Source organism: Lotus japonicus, chromosome 6 (genome assembly GCF_012489685.1).
Source record: "Lotus japonicus ecotype B-129 chromosome 6, LjGifu_v1.2".
Taxonomy (NCBI): Eukaryota; Viridiplantae; Streptophyta; class Magnoliopsida; order Fabales; family Fabaceae; genus Lotus; species Lotus japonicus.
The window spans coordinates 61,697,033-61,715,798 of record NC_080046.1 but is presented as its reverse complement, the minus strand read 5'-3'; the positions used below and the strand labels follow the sequence as shown (position 1 = coordinate 61,715,798).

The 18,766-nt window shown below is 34.6% G+C and overlaps 3 protein-coding genes across 15 annotated transcripts; 1 reads left to right on the top strand and 2 right to left on the bottom strand.

Moving 5' to 3' along the window:
- Positions 1-46: 46 nt before the first annotated feature.
- LOC130722042 (uncharacterized) lies at positions 47-1,610 on the top strand. Its single transcript, XM_057572632.1, has 2 exons — positions 47-456; positions 1,064-1,610. The coding sequence occupies exon 2, from the start codon at positions 1,068-1,070 to the stop codon at positions 1,593-1,595; it is 528 nt and encodes a 175-aa protein (XP_057428615.1). The 5' UTR covers positions 47-456; positions 1,064-1,067; the 3' UTR covers positions 1,596-1,610.
- Positions 1,611-4,825: 3,215 nt separating this feature from the next.
- Positions 4,826-9,633, bottom strand: LOC130722470 (DUF21 domain-containing protein At4g14240-like). The gene is made up of 13 exons (XM_057573200.1): positions 9,303-9,633; positions 9,108-9,184; positions 8,709-8,792; positions 8,517-8,630; positions 7,963-8,046; positions 7,759-7,830; positions 6,702-6,769; positions 6,474-6,561; positions 6,305-6,378; positions 5,553-5,916; positions 5,417-5,463; positions 5,238-5,319; positions 4,826-5,049 (listed from the first exon to the last, which is right to left on the bottom strand). Exons 1-13 carry the CDS (start codon positions 9,544-9,546, stop codon positions 4,966-4,968), a joined length of 1,482 nt encoding a protein of 493 aa, XP_057429183.1. The 5' UTR covers positions 9,547-9,633; the 3' UTR covers positions 4,826-4,965.
- Positions 9,634-16,066: 6,433 nt separating this feature from the next.
- Positions 16,067-18,694, bottom strand: LOC130722471 (uncharacterized). Of its 13 annotated transcripts, none has more exons than XR_009013969.1 (3): positions 18,108-18,694; positions 17,725-17,845; positions 16,067-16,748 (listed from the first exon to the last, which is right to left on the bottom strand). XR_009013969.1 is itself a non-coding variant. In XM_057573204.1 (3 exons), exons 1-3 carry the CDS (start codon positions 18,135-18,137, stop codon positions 16,362-16,364), a joined length of 459 nt encoding a protein of 152 aa, XP_057429187.1. In that variant the 5' UTR covers positions 18,138-18,686; the 3' UTR covers positions 16,069-16,361. The 13 variants fall into 13 exon arrangements, 10 of the variants coding, with proteins under 10 accessions (XP_057429187.1, XP_057429194.1, XP_057429192.1 ...); XR_009013968.1 differs by having other exon boundaries at positions 18,069-18,693; XM_057573204.1 differs by having other exon boundaries at positions 16,069-16,748; positions 17,725-17,766; positions 18,108-18,686.
- Between the last annotated feature and the right edge of the window lie 72 nt (positions 18,695-18,766).

Here is an 18,766-nt window from a genome sequence, read left to right as displayed (position 1 = left end):
TCTCTATGCTTCTTAATTGGAAAGAGCAATCCTAGCCAAGCACTCATTTTTGTAGTATATTCAATGAGCTTTTAGGAGTTATATGGGTCTGGTCTGGATTGATTGCTTCATTTCACTGTTGTAAATAGTTATTAGCAATCAGTGAGTTGAGCATCTTCAGAAGGGAATTGGGTTTAACACCCCAGCCCTTAGGCTTCCCGCCCCACTTAAAGTGGGGAAATTACCGGAAACCCTCAGGATTAATATCGGTAAATGATTTTCCGATACGTATCGGTTTATCATTTACCGATTCGTATTGATATAACAGCATCAGATAGGTTTTGAAACATAATTTTCAAAACCCATTTCCCTCCCCAAATCACTCCCTCTTCAAATCTCTCCCAAACTTGCGTTCGGTCCCATCATCATCAAAGCTTCCTCAAAGCTCCGGAACTCCCATTCCATTACATTCAAAAGGTAAGTTCCATTTTTATTGATTCTCTCACATTGATTGATGATTAGAGGTAGTTGATGGATTATTAGGTGAATGTTGAACACTAGGGTAGTTGATTATTGATTAGAGGTAGGTTTTATTGACTGAAATGGCATGAAACGGTCATGGGCACGAGTGGGTCGTTTCCAGTTCTGGTTTCTGGGTTACTGTAAAATCGGAAAAACATTTTCCGATTCTGTAATGGAAAATGTTTTTCCGATTCTGTAATGGGAAAACATTTCCCGATTCTAAACCAGTTTAAGGCAGTTTAAGGCAGTTTTTTTAAGCCAGTTTTTTTTAGTTTTCCTCCATCTATTGGGCTGAATATTTTGTACAAATTTTCAAATATTTTAGTGTCATGACACTGGGAAAGGGTGTTGATGGTATCGGCTTATTAGAACTAGGGAACTTCCTTAATGTTGCATTTTAGTTATCTAGATTGACAAATTAGAAAGGGTGTTGATGCTATATGAGAGATGTTTGTTTCTATATGAGAGATGTTTGTTGCTATATGAGAGATGTTTGTACAAGTTGTAACTGTTAAAGTTGTTCAAGTTGTAATTTGATGTTAAATTTGTTTGCTTTTCATAGGAGAATGAAGGGCGGGAGGAAGAGGTCTCGATCTTCTACAGTCGATGATGCAGAGGATCGCCACGAGCGCTTGCATGCTTCTACGCGTCGCGGCGACCATCGAGCAGCTAGTCAGGCGGTTGAGGCTTCGGCCCCGTCTCCGTCTCCGTCTGCTACTCCGGCCGGGGCTCCGTCTCCGTGTCCGTCTGCTACACCTCCGTCAGGTGGTCCATCTACTACAGCTCCGTCAGGTACTCCGGCTGAGCCTCAGCCTCATCCTACTCCGGTCTCTCCGATGGTTGAGTTACCTCTTGAGGAGACATCTGGCGAGCAGTCTTCTTCGGAGCCCAGTGGCGAGGAGTCTGCTTCTGAGACTGCTTCTGAGGCCAGTGGTGAGGAGGAGGAGCCTCTTATTCTCCAGGAGGAGATTGATGCTGCTGATGCTGTGCCAGATGTGGTGGCAGAGGGCGGCGCGGATGACGACCTCATCCAGAGGGTGGCACCGTTTCCCGGGGGGCCTGAGGATCTGTCGCTTCTTGCGCATAAGGCATAAAACAAGGCATAAACAAAGCAAACAAAGCATGCAAAAATTTGTGCAATGAGTACCTGATCAGTATGATACAAATGAGAGACATCTATAGATATAATCGGAGGTTCAGCTAGTGATGGTTGCTCCTCTGGATTATCATTTTCCAATCCAGCAGCATGTATCAATTGTGATTCACCAAAGAAAAATGACTCTGTCATCCCTGGAACAAAAACGGTAAATCAATAACCGACCATATAACGGTAAATCAAATTCCGACCCCATAACGGTAAATCAAATTCCGGTACTATAACGGTAAATCATTTACCGATTCAGTTCACGATTCAGCAGCCTAAATTACCAACTTAACTAACTAAACTAACTACTTAAACTAACAACTAACTACTTAAACTAACTATAAATAAAGTACCAAAGCTAACAACACTTACCAGAAGTTAAAAGCTTTCCCTTGGTGGTGGTGGTGTTGGTGGTGGTGGTGGTGGAAATGTGGAGATGGTGGTGGTGGTGGGAAGGTGAAATGTGAGGGAGGAGTGGAGTAATGGAGAATAAGGTAGTTTGGGCGAGTTATGGGGGGCTGGTGGGGGGTTGTTGGAGGGAGGAGTAATGGTGGAGGGGTTGGTGGAGGGAGGAGTAATGGTGAAAAGGTGATCAAACTTCCAGATTACAAATCGGTAAATGATATACCGATACAATATTAGAATCGGTTAATTATTAACCGATATTGTTCTTCGTGTTCTGGGTAATGGGATGAAGGTGTTCATACTGAGGAACAATAACGGTAAATGATTTACCGATTGGTATTTTGACATCGGCAAATCATTTACCGATGGGTAGTTTTGGAATAAAAAAAAAATGCTGGGGCGCGTAGCCTAAAGGGTGGGGTGCCAAACCCAAATCCCTCTTCAGAAGTGTAAATTCTTTCTTTCTCACTCCAGCTTTCTCTCTCTGGACCCAGTGAGCAACTCTGATTTCAACTATATGTGTTATTTGTGTTGTCTGAAAAATATACAAATGAAGAGAATATAGTCAAACGCATCTATTTAAGGTAATTCCTTGCTTGTGTCCTGTCTCACATCTAAAATGTGTTTGAAAGCAAATTCTATTTTTGGAAAGTGAAATCAATGTTAATTAGATAGGACTGTTATTGTTAATTACAACTTGCTAGTACATGCTGTTAGATAATCTGCTTTAGAAGCTACTAATGACAACATTCTGTTGAGTGAAAGACATCACTTGACATTCAACTTGTAATACATTCAATCTGCTTTAGCATATTTGGTTTCACAATGTGAACATAATTCAAGATATATTTACTCAGAAGTTAAGACTTGTATCTTCTGTCCATAATTAATTCTAGAGTATTTTACTATAGATTATATTTTATCGTGCACTCTTTATGATAAGTGAAATATTTTTTCCCTTGGCAATTATCGAAACTATCTAGAGAATCCATACAAAGTCATGCTGAAATTACGGCACCAAGGCACTTGTTTTGGGAATATTCTAGTTAAAGTCAGAGGGGAAGATAATATATATATATATATATATATATATATATATATATATATATATATATATATATATATATAGAGGCTTAGTAAAACTGATAAAGACAGGGTTGGCCATTCCTATTAGGATAAGTTGCAGTAGGTCCTTTTCAGGGGGACAATGTGATAGAGGCCACTTCAGCACTCTTTGACACTTTCTCTCCACAACCTGAACCTTTCTTCTATATAAAGAAATGATATCAGGTTCCATGTAACCAATCAACTTTGTTGTCTAAGCTTTTCTAGCATGGCAGGGCAGTTTCTGTCAAAGAGATTTCCGAAGCCCCAGCTATGGAAACGGTGGTCAAGGCACTTTAGGGAGCAGAAAACAAGATTTTATATCATATGGAGGTGTACAGTGATTCTACTAAGGTGTCAAAAGAGACAGTGATGGGTTTGGAAGGATCATAAAAAGGGGACAAGTTGAGCCTTAAAGTGGTTCTAGCCTAGGATTGAAGATATGTTGGTATATATTTTCAAAAGTTCCTTAGCTTTTTCTTCTTCTTCTTCTTCTTCTCTTCTGGACCTGGTTCAGGAATAGACAAGTTTATATAGTAGTTAGGTTAGAAAGCGGAAGGGCAGTTGTATAGTTCAGTTGTCGGAAAAAGATGTAAAGTATGCTTTTTACTCTGATTTTTTCTAACTTTCCGTTTTTATTTGATGAGAAAACTTATGGTTTTGTATAGAAAAGTAGAAAACTTTGCATAATCCTTTTTCTTTCTTCTGTGACTCCTTTAAAAAATTTGCACCATCACGAAAGGTTTAATCATAAAGTTCCAAGACAGCGGATTTTATTTTTTTTTACCTTAAAAGAGGAATATTTCATTCAACCAAAACTGGGGATTGGCAGGTCATTTAACAAAATAGTTTTTTTTTGGTGCTTTGGAAAACTCATTTAACAGAATAGCGTCAAGACCAAGAGGGTCCTCCTCGACATAAAATAAGGCATAAGCCTCTTGTCAACATTGCCAACCAAAAAAAAAATGCAAATCATAGCTTGAACTACTCATCACAAATGAGGAAATAGCTTGAACTATTGAATTAATCAAAACCTCCCTACCAACACAAGAGGGCATTTTCCTTCCACCCCTTAAGCTTCTTCTAGACTCTCCTTGACAAAATTAAACACTTGGGACTTTGATTTACCAATGAAGGTGAGAAGTCCAAGATATTTACCAAAAACTCTCTATTGTCTTTACATTCATTAGCTGAACAAGCAAAAAAAAAAATAGCTGAACAAGCTCATCAATTCAGATGTTAGGTACATTTCGGTTGAGAGAGCATTGAGATATACCGAGGTTAATTTTCTGACCTGAAGCCTGCTCATAGGTCAGGAGGATGCTTGTAATGTGTATGAGCCTCTTGAGTGGCAGCCCTAGCAAAGATGAAGCAAAGATAATGCTATCTTCTACAAGGAATATATGGAAAATAACATGGGAACCACGAACAGTTCTCAAGCCATGTAAAGAGAAGTCAACCATCCCCTTCTAGACCATGGTTGAGAGGACTTCGCCACATAAAATTAAAATGTTAAGGGAGAGAGGGCCCCATACACGAACCTTATAGAAAAAATCTTTCACTCAATTTAGCAATCAAAACATTAAATTTCAGCCAAAAACCATTATTTAGATGGAAGGATTTAATATATTTAAGTGAAAGAAAATTGAAGAATAGTTTGAACTTGCTCAATTTTCAAAATAGAACCTGATTAACTTTGGAAAACTTCAAATAGTAAAATTACACATAATCTACACTAGAGGGTACAAATACAATCGAGGCTAAAAAATACAAGCACAAAAAAAGTACGAAGACTAGCATTATGACATGACTTAAGAAGTTCCTTGTGATCTCGTAGTACTCAATCCATCCTCTCCAGATTTCTTCGGTGTTTGCCCTGGCTTACTTTGGCCTCCCTGAATGAGTGAAATCAAGACAAGAAAATATTTTTAAAAAATGAGCATCTATGTTGGATGATTTACAGACACAGCTTTAAAGCAACCAAAGTTATAAGCTTTCCACGATTGGCAATTAACAACACTGAACATGAAAGAGACAACGAAATCATGCTTTTAAAAAAAAATTGTAATAATTGATCACTTACTGCTCCCTTTTGGGCAGTCAACCTTCGGGTTGATGGAGCCCGTGCCACAGAGGAAGCAGCTGCAGCAGCAGCCACACGTATTCTGCAAAATAAAATACATAATAACACTCAAATTCAAATTGGAAACAGTTTAGTCCAACTCTGCAAATTAAGTTTAGAAAGTTTATTCTCTTTATTACCTCTTATGAACATCAACATATTCATCTGTCTCATCCACAATCTCCTCCTAAATCATTGGAAACAAAAGCAATCAGACTTGCGGGAAAAAAGAGTAATTAAAGAGTATGGGAAATATCTCAAATTATTGTAGTTTACTTGCAGAAGTTCTTCAAATACATCTTCCAAGGTGATAATACCAATCACTTCACCATCTTCAATACTCTCTTTAAAGGAACCAGTTGTTGTAGCATCACTATGTTGCAACTTATTAGAACTGGGATGCCTTGAAGGCTTCTCAATGTCAACAACAACACTTTCTAACTTCTCATGCTGCTTCTGTAGTAATGGAGTAGTCAGCTGCGAATCGGCACCAACACTTTCCTTTTCATCATATTTCTCTTCATCAATTATTTGTGGAATTGTTATTCCTTTTCCCCTAGCCTTAACAACAGCAGCCATATGACTACTGCCCTTTTGGAACTCATTCAGTATATCGTACAGAGGCATATCTGCTGGAACTCTGTACATACAAAGCCATTACACACTACTGATATCTGACTTAAATTTTAACAAAAATAAAGAGAGTATAAATTAAGAGAATTAAATATTAAAGACATGATAACCACACACAGGCTTCTACCTAGTCTCAAGACTTTAAGGAAACTTGGTTCTTGACATGGTGAGGCCATATGAAATTATGATTAGGAGTTTGATCCTTACCATGCCAATCCTTAATTAATTTAAATTTTAGCATAAAGGTAAATTGAGCCAATGTATTGTCCCTGCTTCAAGGCCAAATGAATCTTGAATAGGGATGTGTTAAAGATGTAAAAATCAGCCACTAGTCATGTGCCCCAAGTTAATAAATTGAGCTTTTAGAACAGTCAAATCTGTGACAACAAACACACCTTGGTATTCTCCGGATGGAAACAGCACTGACAGGGGTCTCTGTTTCTGGTCGTACAGTGAGAAGACTTTTGATCTAATTTAAAAACAATTTGACTAAGGGAAAACTCACAAAGTAATAAAAAGGAGAAAACTAAAATAAAGCCAAAATGGGGAAGATTTAACACCAACCAGTAGAAGCCCAATAATGTTTTTTGGGTTTCCAGAATAGACAGGAACTCGGCTGTGCCCGCGAGCAAGAACTTTCCCCATTGCCTCCCTGATTTGAGATTTGCAATATTAAAAGAGGTAGGGATACTAAAATGCAAGAATAAATACATATACTAAGAAGTGAAACACAAGTTTGGCCGAAATGAATAGATTAAATGAAGATAGACGAAGCAGCATCGAGACGCTCACCAGTCCAATTTTGAATTAACATCCAAAGAAAAAGTTGATTCAATAGGAGTCATAGCCTCCTCAGCTGTCTGGCCAAAGACATGAGTTCAAATGAGGATAAAAGGAAATTTGTATAGACATATGCTGCAATAAGGATGCATAAAATATGTCTTAAGCACAAATCAACAACATAAAGGACTGAATCTAGATTTGATGAATACCCGCAATGGGTAGAGTCTTTACCCATCAAATCGGTCTATGGCCAATCCTAGGTAATTTCCAACCAACAAAAATTTCAAGGAGAGGGAGTTTGGGTACTATAGTACCCTAGCCCACACCGCACTATAAGTTTGTGTTATAATTAGGTTTTAAAATATTTTTGGAATTTTCGGTATGGGGGGTAGATGTTTCCCACCGTACAAGTTAAGTTAATTTATTAGTTCGCAAAAGAAATTAAAGGAAGAGTGCATCCGTTTAACTAAAATGAAGGTTAGGTTTGTGTACATAAATACCCATTGGATAAGGGTGTGAGCAGTAAAAGAATAGGTTCAAGAACATATTCTTGAATGGGGGTGTGGGCACTGATACTCTAGTACCTTATCCTAAGTCCACCCCTTGCCATCGCTAAACAACATATAATATGGTATGATGAATTGATGATGATTAAAAAGGTAAAATACAAAGAGAAACTCGAGTATGCAGGAGCAGGACAGTGTTTCATTTAGAGAACACAAGATCACTAGTGGATGATTAAAGTGACACCACTAAGATGTGATAATTTGACAGGCGTCATAAAAAAAATAGACAATTTTTAAGCATTTAATATAAGCTCCCCGTTTGATGTCTAAAACCCTTGACCATTCCATACATCCCTAAACAAAAGACACTGACTGGTTAGAAAGTACCAGATTCATGAAGCAAACTTCACATGTTTCCACATTCCATCAATCATCAATGTGCATTGAAATTATAAATCAGTGAGAAACTTCAAAATATGATACATTGAATCTCATAATAGTGAAACATTAGTAAATAGGTTGACATTAAACATATACTGCTGGTGGTTTGTGGGGTTTACCTTTTCAGTCAAATCTAGAGCACCACTGATAATTGTTGTCTCATCATGCGTAAGCTCACCCCCTTTCCCAGCCTGAGAAACAAGAAAATTCAACACTCATGAATCAAACACCAATAACTATGGTAGTATTTGGATAACTTCACCAATTTTACATCATTAAGTTCTTTATCACAATCACAGTGATCTTAAGAATTTATTTTATACCTCCATGCCGTGGATGGAGACAAGAGCTTTTAACTGAGCTCGCCGAAACAAAGCCTCATTATGTCCCAAAAGACAATCTAGAACCTGGAACAAACATCAGTGAGAAAAGAAAACCTTGTGGCATGATTAAAATAAAATCCACCCTTCTATAAAAAATGAGCTGACACCAACATTTTGAAGGGTTATTTCAGTTAGAAAAGACAGAAGAGTAATGAACTGGGTAATTTCAGCCAAAAGGCATTCATGTGCATTTGCTTATAAGCTAACAGACTAAGGCATTCTTTTAGACCAAGCATGACAAGAAAAAGACTTTAACTTGTATATACATGATTCGCCTATATGCACATTTGCGTATTGAAGTTTAATTAAACAACTTAAGATGATATGCTATTAATTTCCACTTCTTAGTTCTCTTATCAATTACATGGTATAGTCGATTAGAATGGAAAGAAATGTGATTTTTACAGGTCAACGAATAAATAAACCGCATCAAAAGTAGAAACTAAAACTAAAAGTAAGAGTACAGGAACTTTAACCCATGAAAGATAAGTAACCTTTCCAACAGGATAAGCAACAGGGTAACAAATTATCATTAAAACGCGCACAAGCCATACGAAGTTAGCACCTACAGCAAGGCCATATCTACTACAAATTGCTTGTGGAATAACCTGAAATCAGAGAGGCAAAAGTAGGTCAATCATCAGACACAAATTTTGATGCTAAACCACTGAAACACAATCACATACCTCCCCAAAAAACAGAACAAAAGTCACAGAGAGAATGATAGCAACAAACGGATTGAACATCTTGTCTAGGTATATCGGCAGCGCCTGCAAATTACAAGTTTCAAAGCCAACAACTGTTTAAAAGTTAAGCCTTATTTAGGAACCAAATTGAAGTGCATAACATAATCAATAATTCAATACCAGGCATAAATATTTTGGTATAAACATCCGGTACTGGTCACCCTTTGGATGCCGTCAGATTCGGAATTTAGTTATATAAGTTCACACAGCATAATCAAAAAAGCTATCCTACTACTGAAATTAATCTAATGAGTTATAATAGCCTCCACCACTAACAAATTAGGCATGCTTGCTATTCTAAATTAGAATGAAAATTTCATAACATTTTGATCCAATTACCTCCATGGCAGCAGCATTACACAGAAGCAGAGTCACAAGAAGCTGATGTTGTTTTTGAACTACAGGAAGTATAACCGCTGCAAGCACACACAAATTCCATGGTTAACAAGGAAAAGCACGTTGATGATTATTGATTGATGAAAATTCGATAACAGTAGAACAAGAAGAAGAAGAAGAGAAAAAGGAAGGGAAAACCTGCTTGCTTCTTCTCGGAAGGAGAACCACTACGCTGAAGAATCTCGAGGTCAACGAGGCCGAGAGACATGAGACCTAGGGTTAGTCCTGACATGATTCCGGCGAAGATGACGAGAAAAGCGGAGATCCCGGCGTAGACGAACCACCACGGCGATCCGATGGGTACGTTTTCCTGGGCGACGAGTTGGTCCCGAGTCAGGAACCGAGTCACCGTGAACGCGTTCACCGCGTTCATCATCGTCATTCTTCTTCTTGCTTCTTCTTGCTCGCTTCTTCAGTTTTCTTCTTCTCTGCAACTCGCGTTCCACGCATTCAACTCTAATGACACGTGGCGGTGTCTGGCGGCTTTTTGTTTGGATGCGTGGTACAAGTTTCACGTGACCGCTGCTGTGGACGGCGATGATGCTTCCATCTCATTCTTGATCAATCTTGGCCGTTCCATCACGAATAATTATTATTTATCCACTACTTATTATTTGTACGAAGACAAATATTAATTTTGATATATTTCTATATATATATTATCTAGATTATGATCTTTTATTTGTTTTCATATAACTCACGTCACTCTCTTTCATGCATATCTATCTATCTATCTATATATATTAGAAAAGAACAACTTCTAGCATGACGTGTCGCTCTCACAGGCCAAGTTAGTGACGTGTCGTTCCGAGATTAATTCTCACTTAATTATTTACACGTCAGCTTTTCCACCTATTAATTCTCATTTAATAATTTACACGTCAGCTTTTCCACCTATTAATTCTCATTTAATAATTAATTCAGGATTTTATGAGTTTTTATTGTGATTTGCTAGATTTTGATAGTTTTTATCTATATTTATTTAAAATAAACTTTTTCTTCACCTAAAATTTATTTCCATAACAAATCTTGAAACCGATTTTTTAAAGCTAATTTTAAATCTGATAAACTTTTTCATAAAATATTAAAATCTTAAAAGATTTGCCTTAATTATCTAAGATTTACCTAAATTGCTCCTTACTAATACTGCATCAGCCACCTCCTCCCCTACATGTCTCTACTGTGAACCGGTTGGCATGAAGGAAAAATGAGGAAGATCATAAACTAAAATGTAAATAAAAATACCTTAAAAATTAATTAATAAAAACTACCAAATCACAATAAAAACTCATAAAATCCTTAATTAAATAAAAATCCGAAAATTCAATAAAAATAACATAAAATTTAATTAATACTCTAAAAATAAACTTTTTCTTCACCTAAAATTTATTTCCATAACAAATCTTGAAACTTATTTTTTTAAGTTAATTTTAAATATGAGAAATTTTTTCATAAAATATTAAAATCTTAAAAGATTTGCCTTAATTATCTAAGATTTACCTAAATTGCTCCTTACTAATACTGCATCAGCCATCTCCTCCCCTACATGCCTCTACTGTGAACCGGTTGGCATGGAGGAAAAATGAGGAAGATCACTCGAGTATGCAACTTGCTTTATGTGGTGATGATAATTGTGTAAGTTGATAATTGTGTAAGTGTTTGACATAAATGTTTATGCTTCGCTTCCTAAAGGTTAATTTTTATTGCTGAATTTGATTGACCTAATTAGTGAGCACTATATTTGGTAGTGTTGATTCAATTCCTAAAAGTCATGGCCTTTAATTTTCTCTTAATTTGTTCATTGTTCCCTATTTTGTGATTGTTTTGTTTAATTTCATATATGCTTTAGTATTTGTTGGTGGTTTCTGTGATGCTTCCATATCTCTTAAATAAACTAATGTTGTGATGCTTCCTCTTATGCAACCCTTATTCTGAATGTACTTAATCGGCCAATTAATAGCAAACTTACATGCTTTTATCCTTCCCATTGCAAGTTTATTTAATTGCAGATAAACTCTTTCAGAAGAAGGGACGTCCAACAAATTTGACCCAGGATCCCAGTTAAAGAAATGAGATTTAGGTAAGATACTTATTCATATGATTGCTTTCAATTCCAGATTTTGCTATTTTTCTTATTAATTAATAGATTTTTTTTGTTGTCAATTGTAAATCGCTTTTAGACATAGCTATAGTCTCTTTTATTTTTCTTTACTATCTCAATAGTGGAAGCTTTTTTTTCAATTAGTACATGGGTTAAAATTCTAAATTTGCTTAACTAAAGGTCTGATTCTATTTGATTTTCAGGAAGTTTCCTATTTGGCTCAAGAATGTTTGGGGTTATGGTCCGGGAACTGCATCCTTATACCTGTCACATCCATGGGTATTAGTTGTACTCATAGATGCATCTTTATAACTCATAAGAAGATACTTATTCATATGATTGCTTTCAATTCCAGATTTTGCTATTTTTCTTATTAATTAATAGCTTTTTTTTTGTTGTCAATTGTAAATCGCTTTTAGACATAGCTATAGTCTCTTTTATTTTTCTTTACTATCTCAATAGTGGAATTTTTTTTTTTCAATTAGTACATGGGTTAAAATTCTAAATTTGCTTAACTAAAGGTCTGATTCTATTTGATTTTCAGGAAGTTTCCTATTTGGCTCAAGAATGTTTGGGGTTATGGTCCGGGAACTGCATTCTCATAGCTGCATCTTTATAACTCATATGTTACATTTAGTTTGGCTTCATAACTAATACTTGAACTTTTGCTTAGTGGGAAGCAAGCCTTAACACAGTTAATGAGCTGAATGGAAAGAGAATGTGGGTAAGGAGAATGAATCATATAAAATTTCCTTATTTTCATCCACCAATTTATGGCATTTGCTCTTGCTATCTCATTTCTTGCTGATAAATTTATAGCTACTCATTTTTATTGATTTTGGATCTTAGAATTATGAATCTAATACAAATAAGTAACTTTTCAAGCATGTGGTTCATTCTCCTTTTTGTCTCCATTTTTGTTACTGCAATTCTTGATCTGATGTGGAATGGGGTTAGTGTATAAGATTGGTGGCAGAATGAACAGTTATGGGTTCATATAATGAGGATAGGGACTTTGCTGAGCTCTATGGACATCACCTCTCATCTCAATCTTAGGTAAGGGAAGAAATTTATTATAGCCTTCACACATTCAGATTGCTTAGTATAAAAAGATTATTAACTCTTATCCGGGTTTTATGGACTTGCATGTCTGTTGCTCACCTTTTTTTTGGTAATTCAATTGTTTTCCACTACCTAAACAGTATTTCATTGTTCCTCTCAATCTGTTTTGTCCATCTCACATGTGCAATGTAAGCTCTTGCTTGATTTGCAATTTGGTTTTGTATTTTTTTTATATATAATAAATGCATCATCTTGCACAATTTAAGATCATTCCCAATGATGTAGAGTAAAAGAAAGACATTGATGCTCCCAACTACCAAAGAAGCATGACGATGATTGATGATATGTGATGGATTTGCAAGAAATTGAGCTTGAGTTCTACACCAAGAATAGTATAAAATGTGTTATTCTAAATACAGTTGGTGGCTACTATACAGCTCTAAAGGCCCACACTTCTTGATAAATGGTGGCAAAAAAGAGCATGCAAAGATCATTGTTTGTTGTAATGATATTTCAAGGTGTTGCCACCTATGTATAAGTAAATCCTTCTCCTATTTTGACACGTGTTACACTGAAAATTTTAAAATCTTCTTTTTAACTTTAGAGATTTTTTATACATATGTAACGTGAGATATTGTTTTATATAAAAAATATTATATTTTTTTTAAACAATCATTATACTCTAAACTAATTGATTGATATTGTGTTAAATTACAAATAAAATCAAATGAGATACCAACCGAATTTATTCAGTTATAAATGGAGAGTAGAAATTTCTGCACCAAAAATTTATTACCAAAACAAATCTGGCTAATTTAAAAATTTTAAATATGAGAAACTTTTTTATAAAATATTAAAATCTTCTTTTTAACTTTAGAGATTTCTTTATGCATATGTAATGTGAGATTTTGTTTTATATAAAAAGTATCATTATATTTTTTTAAACAATCATTATATTCTGAACTAATTGATTGATATTATGTTAAATTTCAAATAAAATTAAATGGGATACCAACCGAATGCATTCAGTTATAAATGGAGAGGAGAAATTTCTGCACCTAAAATTTATTACCAAAACAAGTCTATGTTGGCTAATTTAAAATCTATGCAAAATTATTTTTGTCGGTTTAAGGTTCGTAAATTTTGTACAAAGTCTGATATATTGCTATTTTATGACTTCAAATAAACAAAATGATGTCATATTTTGTGATTTATCTTTCACAACCCTAATTTGTGCTACTATCACATTTTTTTCCCCATGATTAATATGTTTTTATCATCTGCTTTATAATAATTGTTCTTACATTCTTAGTATGTTAAATTTTTTATAATTTAAAATAGGCTAAAAAGCACTTTTGACCCCTGATGTTTCAAGTTTATGCAAATTCTGCCCCTACTCTATTTTTGTCGATAATTCTACCCTCAATGTTTCACAAATGTGCACTGTCTGCCCCTCCATTTGTTTGACGTTAAAAAATTAACGGAAGGGGCTTAGTTGGCACTAGCAATGCCACATCAGCATCTACGTGGCGTGACACATCACTAATTATAATCAAGAACTTGAAAAAAGAGGTGAGGGGGATTCAAACTCAAGTTGGAAAAACAAACCCTTTACCAGTTGAACTACATACATAATTGTTATATTTTGCAACACAATTTTATTTATATTATAACTTTTGTTCTTCCTTCATGCCACGTAGATCCTGAGGTGGCATTGCTAGTGCCACTAAAGCTCATTTCGTTAATTTTTTAACGTCAAAGTGACGGAGGGGCAGACAGTGCACATTTTTGAAACATTGAGGGTAGAAGCGTTGATAAAAATAGAGTAGGGGTAAAATTTGCACAAACTTAAAACATCAGGGGCCAAAAGTGTTTTTTAGCCTTTAAAATATTAATCGATGTATCAAATACAATAGACACATTCTGTTTTTTTCCATGATTAATATGTGTTTATCATCTGCTTCATTATGATTTTTCTTACATTCTTAGTATCTTAAATTTTTTTATAATTTAAAATATAATCGATGTATCAAATACAATAAACATATTCCCCGTGCAACGCACGGGTAAAAAAAATCACTAGTTCATATTCATATATAAAGTTCAAAAATAGATCAGAGACCAACTATTTAATAACTTTGGCTAAAAGTTTATTCTTCTGTTTATCTCATTAACCGCTTGAATAAATAAACCATGTTGGAAGATATATGTGTTGGACAAGACAAACTAATAGGAAGAGGGTATAAATTTTGAATAAGTGAAATCAGATAACTTATAAAATAAAACTTCCGTGTGGATAGAAGTTTTTTTTGTTACAAGCTATTAGATTAGATAGAAGATACATAGCTTACACCTCTCTTAACTTATAAAATACTATGCACGGACGAACGATTCTACGATTTAATATAATTAATTCTTCAATTATTAAGATGAACAAATTAATTTACATATCAATAATTTATAATCTTTTCAATTATATACCGTAGTTGTCTAAATGACCCACATGAAAGTTTGGTTAAATAACTCATGGTCCTAGACGAACCAATCACATTTAAGATAAGTGGAATATAATTTTCATATTTTATTTATATATTTATAAATAATTTTATTGATTCATTAGGATGAGGTTAAAATCAACAAAATTTATCATCATCTTTTTCAATACATAGGTGACAATAAACCGATTATTAACTTTAATAGATATAAAACATCTGCATTTTGCATTTTTTTTTCACATTTTAAATATAATTATAATACCATAACAATGTTACAATATTCAATTTATTAGAAATGTACAATGATAAAATGATAAGTCAAAAAGATATGGTCTCCTTTTTTTTCCAAGACTTAACAAAAAAAAAGTATGATCAGATCTTTAATTATCCAACAACGTCTATAAACTGGAAAAAAACCTACTTGATTTATTTTATTAAAATATTACCTGTATTTAAAATAATTAATAGCTATGCACCTTTCTTCATGTCAATTTTGAATATAACTTTGCATATTTATAATTCTAAGAATTAGTACAAATATATTTAATTTTTAGCAAAACTATTTAATTTTAGAAAATTGTAAAAGCTTAGTTGGCAAAGAAAGTAGACAACCTTCTTAGAAAAGATGACAATTGACAAATCAATATAAACAAAGGACAACGATTGGGGGGAGGGTAGCTCACTTGGCGAACTAAGGAAAATGCAAGGATTGCAAGGTGAAGGGTCTTGGTTCAAAGCCCAAGCAAAAGAACTAATTTACTAACCATTAACAACTAACATTTGTCTATAAAAATAACAAAGGACAACAATTGATTTGTGATCCCATAAACGAAAGCTCTATGAACTTGGTAGCAGAGCCAGTCTTGTGAACAAAGAAAGCGGGGAATTTTGATGAGAAAGTTAACCAAAGTAGTTAACAAAGAGACTGAATGAGAAGTGGTTTTCAGCGGGAAGACTTTATCCCAATCATTCAGTGTGACACATATATATGGGCTTTCCCTTCTTAGAAAGTAAATGATAAAGTCTTGTTAGTAAAAAAAGATGTATGAAAGAGAAGGATCACAAAATCCATGAAAGGCAGTAATATATAGAAAAGGAATCAAGTATTCTTACTTGTGTGTGGCCTAAATGAGAAGAAACTTATTTGTTGGCATCTGAATTTGTTGATTCAATAATTGAATAAAAGGAAGAAAATGATACAAGTCTATTCATATGACCATCAAAATAAGGCTTAAATATACTTTATTCATTCTTATAAGCATATTGTTGGAAAAGGACAAATGAAGCATTCACAATGAATACAAACACAAACTTATATTGATAATAGGGTTACTTAAACTACAATTCTGCACATCACAGTTCTCAAGAGGTTACAAAATAGCAAATACATATCACGTTCACCAAACTACATGCAGTTCTAACATAGGACATGTAGCATCACACTTAATTAAATATAATACTTAGTTCAATGGCCCCATAGATTTACAAAAAAGGGACATACATAATGCTAACACATAACACCCAGGTACATTGAATTCTTCATTCAGAGTAAGCAATATCCAACATCCAGTAATGAACCTCTAGAAGCCAGCAGGTTGAAATTTCATGTTTTTCCTGGACCTTGAACTCAGCAATTGGTACAAAACGACCCTCACAGTCAGACCCCCCATCAGCTATCTTAATTTCCTTCAAGCGATTAATTTCACCTAACAATCCATCATCAGCATTAGCAAAGTCATGACCAGTGATTTCTACCTTCTCCACCACCTTTGTTTCAACCTTTCTTAGCTTGCTATCTGCATCTTCATAAAACTCACTACCAGACACTTTCAATTTTCTTTTCACCAAATTTGTAAGAGCACCTTCATTGATACTTTTTCCATATCCAGCAACATGGGCAGCATGTTCTCCCTCACCATCTGTCACCTAAGAGTTCTTCTAAAGTTAGAACATGCTACCTAAGATGTCACCAATGTTATAAAAATTGACCGTTTAAGGATGCATAATATATATATACCAGTTCTAACTCACACATGATACCTAACAAAATAAAAACATAAACACTACATCTATGTCCTGTAACAAAAAAAAAACTAATAAGGTTAATAGTTGTGTACTTGTATCCAGATTATATCACAAAATACATACAAAAATTACCATAATCGATGTAGTACTCGCTGCCTCAGAAAAGAAAAGTGAAATGATCTCAGTATCAGCACAAATTCGAAGAACCTCATAGCAAGGAAACCCCTTAATTGTAATACCAGGAATCTTAGAAACTTTGAACAACAATTCTTTTCCAATAATTTTTTCCTCAACCTCCAGCAGGTAATCAACATCAACAACAGAATGCATCAAGGAAAAAATAATTGAGGAAGGAATCAAGTAATCAAACTAATCCAATATAAATTAATAAATCATTATACTATATCAACAAAGGCTTGGCAATACTCACATCCAAAGGACAGACCAGATCCAGGGGTGACAAACTAATGAAAATATATAGTTATATTGCTTCAACTGCAGATTTGCCTAAGCACGTGATTCCAATTAATATACAGGTATGTCATGAAAACATATTTGATGAGTGTTTTCAAAGAAATTGCAATTTTTTGTGCAGTGGCAGCCTTAAAATTATGATAAGATGCTATGCTTTATCCTTTTACTGCAATAAAGCAAATTCACTAACCAATAACCTGAATAGGAAGCAAAATACTATAATCAACTTATGAAAACAAACATAATAACCTATTTTGAAATTTTTTTCAATTTCAAATATCAGGTTTTACTATACAATAATTTTTGAGACCACAACTTCCAAAACTGGACAGAAAACCTCAAGATCACCCTTTAAAACCAATGAAAGCAATATAACCAAAGAAGACATATAGAAAAAACCTACCTGGAAGCAAGCACATAGCACTTCTTCAAGAAAAGAAATAACCTATGAACGATCAAGACAAGATTAATAGCATATGGTTTGCCAGGATCAACAACAGGAAACATCTTTGCTTGGGCATAAGCTACAAAGGGGATGGAAAAGACCAGTAGTAAAAGCCATAAGTAACAACAATCAACAATTCTCTATACGAAAGGGGAGATAAGCAAAAGAAAATTGCATTGAGCAAGAACACCAAGAAGAACAGAAGAGAGCAGTATTTATAGACAAGTGCAAGTGAGAAACATTTGAGCATTTCAAAAAATAAATTAAATTACATTAAATTGAATTGAGTTTCAGCAGTAAACCTGCTTCACAGCTATGCATACCAAACCTCTGTTACTGACCTGACATGGCTTCTGATACACATCTACCATCCTCCTTCAGACAGCACATTCTGCACATATCAAAATCCTTCATCAACAGTTCTATTCTCCTCCTTCAAATTACAACCTATCTGACAATGACTTGAAGAAACTTAGGTCAGGGTGACGAAATTTTCCCTAAATCGTGTTCAACAGGAAAACCTAAAATTTCGACTTCCTACTTCAACCAAACTTACAATGATCCTTCCTTCTACAACTACACCTAACCCAAACAACTACTGCAGGACACAGGCTATCTGCAAGAATGACGATGGCTATGGACACACTCTTTGCCTCATCCAGAAACACGCTACAGGGACAGGGGTTGCAGGGGTGACATATACCCACGAAATCAAACCATGGTGAACACACTCTATCACGACGTTCTGTATATCAGAAAATTAGAGCAGCTTGAGTGGAATAAAGATGAAAAAAGTCTCACAAAGGAAGGGCCATGATTAAATAGATCGCATGGAGAGAGAATCAAATGGACGGCCAAGATTGAAAGTTCTTTTAGGAATAGTGATTTCTTGAGTCTCTTTTAAAGTGTAGTAGATAATAATATATAATAACATATCTACCTAATTTTAAATATGCAAATATTAGTTATTTCAGGACTTTATGGAAATCTCTTTTTTACC

What these genes read in the sequence shown, in the direction of transcription:
- LOC130722042 (XM_057572632.1), top strand. Translation starts at nt 1,068, where the DNA reads ATGAAGGGCGGGAGGAAGAGGTCTCGATCTTCTACAGTCGATGATGCA.
- LOC130722470 (XM_057573200.1), bottom strand. Translation starts at nt 9,546, where the DNA reads ATGACGATGATGAACGCGGTGAACGCGTTCACGGTGACTCGGTTCCTG. An exon ending in TATGTTGATGTTCATAAGAG is followed by an intron (nt 5,320 to 5,416) that starts GTAATAAAGAGA and finishes TTTATTTTGCAG; the next exon opens with AATACGTGTGGCTGCTGCTG. An exon ending in TGACTGCCCAAAAGGGAGCA is followed by an intron (nt 5,050 to 5,237) that starts GTAAGTGATCAA and finishes TCACTCATTCAG; the next exon opens with GGAGGCCAAAGTAAGCCAGG.
- LOC130722471 (XM_057573201.1), bottom strand. Translation starts at nt 17,177, where the DNA reads ATGCATTCTGTTGTTGATGTTGATTACCTGCTGGAGGTTGAGGAAAAA. An exon ending in CGAGTACTACATCGATTATG is followed by an intron (nt 16,749 to 16,979) that starts GTAATTTTTGTA and finishes AAGAACTCTTAG; the next exon opens with GTGACAGATGGTGAGGGAGA.